Here is a 10,598-nt window from a genome sequence, read left to right as displayed (position 1 = left end):
AAGAAATCAATAGCTATATTTTGAAGTAGAATCAAGTTTTTAATAGATTTTGGGATTTAATCTTCAAATTTTTTCAAAAACTAGACAAATTTTATGGCCAAATAAATTTACCAAAAAATACTTCCAAAATCTATTAAAAACCATGTCAAGTTTAGGGTAACTAGATCTCTCTCTAAATTTAATAAGATTCACTTTTAATTCATAATAAGTTGGCTACATAGCATGTCCTATATCACTAGCACTCAAGAAATAAACCAACCTCTTAATTATTACATTAAAGAGTTTGCCAATTATAACAGTAGGAAAAAATGCAACAAATAAACAGAAATTAATTCCTCAATTAAATAGGAGCCAAAATTTGGTACAGAAATAAAATCACCTCTTTTCTTTTTTTGGCCAGAAAAAGAAAATCATATACTATAATTTTTATGTAGTTGATTTCATGTGTCATATTTCCATTTATTGCCCCAGCATGAAACAGTTGGGAGGCTATACACCCAACTGATCTGTACTTGATCTTGAGTAACACAACTCAAAATACTTTTTTTTTGTTTCCCATCCGGTGCCCACATTGGAGCCCGACTAATTTGGATTTGCGCCGGGTAGGGCCCGATTCGGGGGTAGCGCTTCCTACCAAGGATTTTTCCATACCCAGGACTCGAACTTGAGTCCTCTGGTTAAGGGAGGAGCAGCCCCATTAGTGGCGGAGCCACAGCTAACGAAGGGTGGTCAGATGAACACCCTTCATCGGAAACTTTTTTCGAGTATATAGGTTAAATATAGATATTTATGGTTATATACATGTTGTTGCACACCCTTAACAAGCTAGAGAAGCATAGTCTAGTGGTCAAGAGTGTGCATTTACGCATCAACAACCCGGGTTTGAACCTTGACAGGTGCAGCAGTGCTTTATTTTCTTTGTTTTTTAAATAGTTCTTTGCCCAAGGAAAAACACAAACACCCTTAACCAAAAGTCTGGCTTTGCCACTGAGCCCCATCCACTGCACCACATCCTTTGGTGGTACAACTCAAAATACTTATTGTCATATATCATAATTCATGTCATATCACATGTGTGTGTATATATATATCAACTCAAAGTAGCCACATTCAATAGACACAAAACAAACTCACCAGTATACAATGTCTCACCCAATTTTCCAATCTAATGAGAATAGCCCATATGGAAACTTGACAAGAGAAGAGTTTTACAAGCAACACAAAATCATGCACAAACAAAGTTTCATGTTAAACAAACAAAACATGAAGATATTCACACAATCTTGGCAGCATGAATCAAGTAATCAGTTAAGAGGCCTTGTGGGCATGATTCATGGTTATACGTCCGAAAGCAGCTGGCTTTTTGAGCTAAATGCAGTAGCCATAGCGAAAGCAGGATTTTTCGTCTGTGCTATTGACCTACAAGGTCATGGTTACTCAGAAGGCTCACCTGGTTACATACCAAGTATTCAACCTTTAGTCCAAGACTGCATACAGTACTTCGATGCTGCTCGTGCTGATCACCCAAAGCTTCCGGCTTTCCTGTATGGTGAGTCATTAGGTGGTGCAATTGCTACACTTACATGTCTAAGGCAAAAGACTGTATGGAATGGTCTGATGTTAAGTGGACCGATGTTTGGAGTGTCAAAGAAATACAAACCTGTTTGGCCACTGGAGAAGCTACTACCATTAGCCGCGTTCATAGCACCAACTTGGAGGATTGTGATCACCAAACCACCTGCATCTATATCATACAAGGAGGGGTGGAAGAGAAAGATGGTCTCAAAAAGTCCGAATCGCTTGGCTTCCGAGAAGAAGCCACCAGCTGCCACTGCATTAGAACTTCTGAAAGTCACTGAGTATGTACAAAGGAAATCTCATGAACTAGAAGTTCCTTTGCTGATTCTTCAAGGTGGGGATGATAAGGTATGTGATCCTGAAGCTGCTAAATTTGTGTATGAATCGGCAGGGAGTAAGGATAAGACTATGCAGATTTACCCAGGAATGTGGCATCAATTGATAGGTGAACCAAATGAAACTGTGGAGCTTGTTTTCAACACTATGATATCATGGCTTGAGGTGAGAGCAGACTTGTCAAAAATCTAATACATATGATCTCAAGTTATTCAGATGTTTACACACATAAATGTACACATAACCTATGAATAATAATTTGTAAAAGCTACTGGCAGTTACTGATATTGCCAGAGCAGTTTCCATCCTGCTAATGTAGTGTTCCATATGTTTAAATGATGGAACCTTCTAAGCAAGATGATAATCGCTTTTGGCACCATTAATTTCAAAAGTAACTACTAATCAGATAGATGATTCTCAACACATAATCCTTTTTTAAAGAGTTGAGCACATGGTTCAGTTATTTCATTTGACTTCCTGCAAATGACGGTGAGCTTTTACTTCAGTTAGCAATGTGTAATAAGCAAGAAACAACAGAAACTGGGGAAAGAAGTGCGCTACAATATTCAACTTTGCAATCAAATAGGATGTTACTCAACTTGATGTTACATAGAGAACAAAGAAGAATCTGTATGAGTATTGAAACAAAAAGTATCTTGTAGGTTACAACTTAATGGGAAGAATAACAAATACATTAAAAAACCAGAGATACAGAATTAAATGGATAATTTGCTGTGAGGAACAGCTGCATATTTTTCTGAGCACCATGTCATCAATTCTCAGTAATTGTTTCTTTCTAATGTATTCGCTTACCAAGTAGTTAGCCGTTCAAACAAATGCAAGAAAAGAATATGGTGGGAGTCATAGTCTGCTGGGCGGTAACTGCCTATAAGACATAAGTTCTGCTCTCACTTGATCTCTTCTTAATTTCCCTGTTGTTGTAACTGGAAATTGATTTTTCCACACCACAAAATTCTTGGGTATTTTGAACCTGCAAAATATTACAAGTCAATATGGCGTCAATATGAATCAGATCACACCAGGCATCAAGAGGGGTGAGATCAGCGATGGAATTTGAGAAAGACTTGCTGCAACCAAATTCCCTTGAACAACAAAGCAAAAATAAAAGAATACCCTGTCAAATCTTTCACTCTACAGAAGTTCTGGAGGACAGTACTGGACAAACGATGCTCATTTTTGTTAACTGGATAATTAGAGCTTGAATCAGTCCACTGCCAATTGTCTTTCAGCCTAACACAGGCAACGACCATCTCAGTTAAGCGAGAGTCAGGAAGCCCAATAACAACACTGGCAGAAATCCCTGGATGTTGCAATAAGACAGCTTCCACCTGAATCACAAACAAAGTTATTTACAGGCTATTACATTCCCATAGAAACAATGTAAAAAGAATTTATGGTGTTCCATTACAAAAAATTAATTAACATACATCTATCATTTGCTCATTAACTAAAGAGATTTCAAGTAGGGGGTTCTCTTTTGTGTAGATAGCTCAATTGAATGAAGAAAACTAAAGCAGTAAAGTATGGATGCTTACCTCTTCAGGATAAACATTTTCGCCCCCACTTTTTATTCGACCCTTCAAGCGCCCAATGAGCCAGATATTTCCACAATCATCTATATGCCCTATATCACCAGTGTCAAGCCAACATTCACCAGTTGAAGAAGAATTATTGCCTGGCATTTGACCCCAGTATCCGAGCATTACATGTGGACCTCGTGTCAAAATCCTCCCTATACAAGACGAATCGTCCCCAGCGATCCTTATTTCAATATGTGGAGCAGGCTTTCCAACACAGATACCATCTGGTTTATGTGCTAAATTGGAGCTGTTGGCATAAGAATGCCGGCTAAAACTCTCTCTTACCGGATCATAAAGAGTCATGAAAGTCAGAGAAGAACATGCCTCGGTCATTCCTTCAGAACATTTAAACAATAGTTATATCAAGAGAGTATAGCTGAGACAGAATGCTTTGTTTAGGGAGGGTAGATATTCGTGAAGTTAACTTCACAGAATACACCAAGAAGGTTGGGACTTGTGCCACTATAAATTTGTAATGCTAACACAATGTCTAGTAGATGATAAATGTCATACATCAGGAACACTACTTTATAACTTCGATCTTCTGCTATCAACTGAATATTCTGTTCAGAAAGGACGAGTATGGAGAAGATGGGGAAAGTATGTCAAAGCAGTCACAAGCCAACATACCGTAAGCTGAAAGAAGTTTAGCCCTCGGGAATATCTCAATCGCATTTTTGATGAGATCAGATGAAAGACTGCCAGCTCCATTAAGAACCTTCTTCACAGATTTGGACTCTAGCGATGTGTGATTTGTCCTATGAAAGTGAAAGTAGAATCAAATAATTGCACTTATCATGAACTAAGTTGATGTGCTAAGTTGTCCAAGGAGAGAAACCTAGAATATAATCCATCGCCACTAAAAACTGGCCCAGAAAGCGAAGCAAATTTCTTTTAATCTTGAACAGGACATCACTAAAAGTACTCCGTGTAGAACCAAATGGAGATGATGCTACAAACTGAAATTGATAGTAAACACTGAAGGAAAAAGCTTGATAATCCAGTCATACGTATGCCCTTACAGTTATTATTCACTTCAACTTTAATCTAAAGATAAACCCTATTGAAACCCGTCTTCGCGTCATGTAAAACAGCTGAGTGTTTTACCTATAAAAAGAGATTAGATCAGCCATCATAGCTGGAACTGTAATAAAAGAAGTGACGTTATGCTTGTCTATGGATTCAACAGCCAATTTAGCTTCAAACTTTGGTAGTAAAATATGACAACCTCCTGCCATGAACATGGCCAAGGCTGATGATATACCACCAATGTGGCACAGTGGTGCAGTGTGTAAATACACCTGCGTGAAAAATAACACACATCAAATTGGAATGTGTTTCAAATATTTGAATGCTATATCTTCCATTTTATCATAGTAGATAAGCATACATCATCCTCACCGTAACCAACAATTGCAATTTTTGCAAGGGATTGCACCACCAAAGCTGAGTGGCTTATAGTAACTCCCTTTGGCCTCCCTGTGGTTCCTATTATCATTAGGAAACAGGAAAAAATACATAAATACAGGTTAAAGGACTTAGCGATACTCCTTGTACCAGAACAGGAGACTTAAGATCAGATTGAGGGTTTCAGAATTGAACAGATAAGCATTACTTTGCACATGCAATTCAACGACTCAACACACAACACATTTATCAGTGGAGCAAATAGTTAGCATAACATACAAAATGACCATTTTCTTATTCAAGAATTTTGCTATTAGCCATATAACCTTACTGAGGTTAAGAAACGGGATATTTTCCTAATTTGATCCAGATAAAATTGTGAAAGAGAAATTACATTCCTTAGTTAAAAACGAGGTTAGAACTACCAGATATATCTCTTAGAACTTCATTTTGTCAGCTTCCCTCAGTTTAAGAGGATTTGACAATCACGTTCTGAATCAGGAAAAGAAAAGAAACAACAAGAAATAAGCAAGTGGAAAGGTAGTAAGCATATACCTGAGGTAAAGCATATCATAGCTACTTCCTGAGGTGCCCATTGGTAGTCTGCTGTTAAATGCCTGTTGCAACTTCTTTCCAGCTGTTCAGTAGTTAATCCTAGCAGGTGTATAAGAATGATAAATTAATGAACGGAAGAAAAATTACTCTCTTTTATTATTTATATTCACACTGGTCATGAATGCTTGAACACGTACCAATCTTAGTGTTATTAACTTCAGTAGGAGTATCCATTAAGACTTGCCACCTCAGAGAAGGAACAGAATTGGCAAAGGACTCGAAGTTCCAGGAATTACAGTTTGCATCGCGGACCAATATCGCTGGCTTTGCTACTTGAAGAGCTGCTCTTGCTTCTTCCAGGCTCTGCAAGCTGAGAACATTTACTAGGAGGACATGCTTGTATCGATAATAGTTTCTTCAATCTATATCATACAGAAATTGATGATTTTCTGTGATAGGAATACTTATCCATGATACCTATTTTTAGTTTCTTCATAGAAGTTAAGTTTATATATTTAAATTGTTTACAACCAAGAGCTACATTGCATGGAATCTCGCATCGAGTAAATATAAACCATATCCTACAGGTATGATATTGGTAACTCTTGTGAAACGTAAAACTAGAAACAAGTTAAAACATTCCAAGGTGCATGCATAGAGGAATAGAATAACAATACTTCTAAGTAATATGAAAAATAGTCTTCAGATAAGGCAGAAGCAAATAGAAGATTAGAGACTGAGCATTTGTATATTTACCCAACGGTAATTGAAAGGTGCAGTAATTCCTCCTACACACGCAACTGCCAGTAACCACTCCAAATACAGATCACTGCAACGAAAGTTGGATGATGAAAAAGAATTGTTAACAATTCATCAGTAGGTCCGAGGCAAAAGTGGCACGGACAGACTTGGGAATTGCCATGAAAATACACCTTATAACGGGAACTTTATACAAAATAGCTGGCTCATCCTTCACTTTTCCTAGCTGGTATACATAGATTATACACTGATCATATATACACGATTACTTTTTAGTTCAATTGGTCGGGTAGGCAGCTGTTTAGGTTAGTCCTTTTCCAGGTTAACGTTCATTTCCACCCTCTCCAAATGTAATTTAAAACGCTCAAGGTTCCTTATTACTGAAGAAAGCAAATAGCATAAAATAAGATGAAAATTAAAATGTGCTAATAACTTTGACTTTGACGCTTCCATACACTTTATTATTTTCTCTAACAAAATATACCATCGAAAGGTTACATTTTATTTCTGAATATGTTAGCAATTACTACTATCGCGAATAAAAATCAACTTCGTACCTGCAGAAACATATAAAATCCAAATTTGAAAGGAGAAAAAGGATAGAAGTGGTACTCCCTTGTTCCAATTTATTGACATAGTTCAAATTTCGAGAGTCAACCAAGAAAATCATATGAACACAATTTATTCGTATTCCCTTTGAATATTTCTGATTTATAATATTTTTTTAATGTGCTCTTCTAAAGACCTTAAAGACTGCATGTTTGTATTTGACTAGTGAAATTCAAACTACAACAACATACAGTGAAATCTCACTCACTTTTGAGTGAGGTATGGGGAGCGTCGAGTATACACAGTTACCACAACCTTGGGAGGTAGAGAACTTGTTTTCAGAAGACCCTCGGCTCAAATGCAGCTAATACACTCGAAATTCAAACTAGATAATATTAATTGACACAGATTGTTTATAACGTGAAGCAGCAGCCATCAAATGTCTAGCCATTCTATAGTACTTTTTTTTTTTTTATTTTCAATGGTAAAACTAAAAGGTACAACCGCCAAATGCAATGAAAGTCCAAATGCAATGAAAGTTGTACATTTAAAGCTAGTATTAAAATGGCAGCACAAGATGAACTAACTAATAGGAACCTGCCTGTTAAGAGCGGAAATGGCGACGACATCACCGGGCTTAAGGCCCAAGTGAATAAGCCCATGGGCCAGGCCCAAAACTCCCTCAACAAATTCCATGCCGGTCTTCTTCCTCTCTCCCATTATCATCACCGTTGAGCTCCGGCGAACCGTCAACAGCCGGTTCAAGCACTGGCAAATATGAGCCTTAGAGTAATTAGCCATTTCTCTGGAGCAATTCGTTAACAAAAGAGCAAAATTATATTAGCTCTGTTTTTCAGTAATTGGATAAATATTCTTTGAAGGAGAAGACATTTTCTCCATACCAAAATATTGGCCTTTTGAAGAGTCAATTTTGATTAAATATCCAAGTGAACTTTGTGAGGATAATTTTAAGATATTTTAAAGTACTACTTTGATTTCTTGTTTATCTTTTATTGGATTGTTTAGATTATGAATAAAAGGATGGAGAAGATATGAATTAGAGGATTCTTAAATATTTGTCATGTTATCTTTACCTAATGTAGCACGTACTTTATTTTAAAAATATTTTAACGAGGATTACTTATAGGTATACTTTAGTTTTAATAATCTGATTGTGAAATCGCGTCAATAAACCTATCTTGATCTACAAAAATTCAAGAAATAAGTACACCTCCTAAGTTGTTTTTATTTGAAAATTGTAAGTAGAGATTGAGTAAACTGGCCCTGACAAGTGTACATTTGAGTGTAGTAGTATATTATGACAGCAAATGCACTAAGGATTGCACATTAAATTTGAATGATATTTTGGGGACAAAATGCCAAAAGAGTTTTAGACGGAGAAGTTGAGTGGATCCTATCCCTTATCTTCTTATCTTGGTACTCCAAATTATGGGGAAGATTGTGAAACTGAGTCCATAAGTTTGACTTGCAGTGGATTGGACAAATTAAGTCCAATTGAACATTTTACAACAAAGAGAAAAAATTCATAAATGACTACAGTCTAGAGCGTGATTATGAAACTGAGTTAATACCTAAACTTGACACTAAATTATAATTTTGATCTTAAATTTTGATAGTACATAAATAAGACCTTTAACTATTCAAAACCTAAATAAATATGACCTCCGATTTTGCAACCCCATGCGTGAGTTTCACTCGCGCCTACGTGGAAAGGTAATCCAATCACACGATGCCACATCGTTAAAAGGGCTAACTTGGAGGGAGGTCATATTTGTGCACTTTTGAATAGTTAAAGGTCATATTTGTGCACTGTCAAAGTTTTGTTTTTTGTGTTAAAAAGGCATCATTTTTTTTTAATTATTATTATTATTATTATTATTATTATTATTATTATTATTATTATTTCTATAGCAGCAATACCTAGTTTTTTTTAATTAAAAAATCGAACCCGCGCAGTAGGCTGAAAGAAGCGCCCAAGAATAGCAAATAACACCATTGGGCTATCTAAGTGCCCTGTTTCATGTGGTTCAACATTAGTATATGTACATAAATATAGATTTTCTACATTATATATATAACGTAACTTTTTTACCGAGGGGGTTCGGGTGAACCCCATGGCAATCACGTAGGTCCGCCCCTACATTAATTTAATAATGTTTTAATAACGTTAATTTAATAACATTGCTATAACGTTAATTTGATAATGTTAATTTAATATACTACTACTAATATCCTTAATAACGTTAATTTAATAACGTTTTATTAAAACTATAATTTTTTTTATTTTTAGTATAGTTTCAGCTTTAATTTAATATTTAAATAAATTATATTTAGATATATTATATAACTTAAATTCGCCTTCAGCTTTATAATATAACCCGCGCGATTTTTTCGTATGAGGCTGACCCATCTAATTAATAAATCTTCAATATTGCTCTTTTTCCGCAATGACAAAAGAAATTAGATGTCATTTTCATCTTTGAGCCGAAAATAATAGAAAAATAATAGTGAAAGGTCAATTTTGTGCAGTTTTGAATAGTTAAAGGTCATATTTGTGCACTGTCAAAGTTTAAGGTCAAAATTATAATTTGGTGTCAAGTTTAGGGTCATATTTATGTATTATCTCTTATGAAACGTTGCTACAATTTCCATTTTTACAATTGATAGTTCCAATTGTATTTCAGAATGTAGAGATATAGTACATTCCTACGCAAGTGAAATACATTATATTTGTCCAAATAAAATACTATCAACTTGCGTATACTTTACAATCATCAACTCAGAAACATCATTTGCATGCATACTACTACTACATGAATATACAATAATCTTTAAATACATAAAAACATACACGTGTATATCATTGAATTTCGTTGTATCGCATTTTGTATTTTGTGAGATACACTTTCATCATCACCAGAAACCACCATAAAAAATCACTTATATGTCGATATATTTCGGTGTATGGCATTTGTATTTCATGAGATACACATCATTGTATCTCGTTTTCATAATTTGTGTTTTTTTCTTTTAATGTTCTTTCTTTATCGTCTTTTATAATCATTTCCAATGATCTGACTGAAAACAAAAAGAAGAGATTAAGGAGAGCACGCTAGACGAGTACCTGCAACAAAGCAAGTTGCAGATCTAAACCTAATATGATGAAGTTGAACGAAAGTACCAATCCCCACCCGCGCTCGCTCGTTCTCAAAAATTCACAGGAAAAGGAACCATAATCAAAAGCATTTGGAACGAAATAAGAAATTCAAAAATTGGGCACAAAAAGGGAAAAAAATAAAATAAAATTACACATTAATTACAAAAATTATGAGACCTCCCTCTGTCGCAATAGAAATCGAGAATGGAGGTGACTTCGCTACACTTGTTTATAGTTGGAAATTCCAACTCGAAGGCCCTAGTACTACTGACTTTGCACCAGAAACAATTGACGAACTGAGAACAAAAGGATGTACTTGCCCCCTTCCCCAGCCATTACTGCTCATCCACCACTTTTTATTAAAAAATCCTGTCTTTGTCTTTCCAGGCTATCTTTTGCGTGCTATTCCTTACGTACTTCTGGGTCAACCCAACCCGAATGGGAAGAACTATTCCTTGTGAATGGGCAAAGCCAGGTGCTCTTATTTTACGACGGTAGGGATGATTGCTTCCATTACTGACCAGAAAGACACCAAATTCTCCTTTAGGTGCTTCAACTGCGGTATAGGTAGAAGGAGCTACTCGGAAACACATCTCGAAGAGTTTGGGATAGGAATCCATAAAGTTACAGCATTC

At 35.8% G+C, this 10,598-nt stretch overlaps 2 protein-coding genes across 4 annotated transcripts; one reads left to right on the top strand and one right to left on the bottom strand.

Moving 5' to 3' along the window:
- Positions 1 to 1,118: 1,118 nt before the first annotated feature.
- On the bottom strand, positions 1,119 to 8,084 carry LOC107859040 (2-succinylbenzoate--CoA ligase, chloroplastic/peroxisomal). 3 transcript variants are annotated; one of them, XR_007052239.1, is made up of 12 exons: positions 7,387 to 8,084; positions 6,234 to 6,306; positions 5,675 to 5,840; positions 5,478 to 5,576; positions 4,906 to 5,003; positions 4,623 to 4,816; positions 4,146 to 4,273; positions 3,471 to 3,850; positions 3,049 to 3,263; positions 2,728 to 2,905; positions 1,661 to 2,102; positions 1,119 to 1,542 (listed from the first exon to the last, which is right to left on the bottom strand). XR_007052239.1 is itself a non-coding variant. In XM_047406686.1 (10 exons), the coding sequence occupies exons 1-10, from the start codon at positions 7,584 to 7,586 to the stop codon at positions 2,776 to 2,778; spliced, it is 1,683 nt and encodes a 560-aa protein (XP_047262642.1). In that variant the 5' UTR covers positions 7,587 to 8,083; the 3' UTR covers positions 2,456 to 2,775. The 3 variants fall into 3 exon arrangements, 1 of the variants encoding a protein (XP_047262642.1); XR_007052240.1 differs by having other exon boundaries at positions 1,661 to 1,831; XM_047406686.1 differs by lacking the exons at positions 1,119 to 1,542; positions 1,661 to 2,102 and having other exon boundaries at positions 2,456 to 2,905; positions 7,387 to 8,083.
- LOC107859041 (caffeoylshikimate esterase-like) lies at positions 1,144 to 2,305 on the top strand. The gene has a single exon (XM_016703918.2). It carries the CDS (start codon positions 1,144 to 1,146, stop codon positions 2,104 to 2,106), a length of 963 nt encoding a protein of 320 aa, XP_016559404.1. The 3' UTR covers positions 2,107 to 2,305.
- Positions 8,085 to 10,598: the final 2,514 nt, after the last annotated feature.

Source organism: Capsicum annuum, chromosome 2 (genome assembly GCF_002878395.1).
Source record: "Capsicum annuum cultivar UCD-10X-F1 chromosome 2, UCD10Xv1.1, whole genome shotgun sequence".
Taxonomy (NCBI): domain Eukaryota; kingdom Viridiplantae; phylum Streptophyta; class Magnoliopsida; order Solanales; family Solanaceae; genus Capsicum; species Capsicum annuum.
The sequence above is the reverse complement of the archived record's forward strand: the minus strand, read 5'-3'. Positions and strand labels throughout refer to the sequence as shown.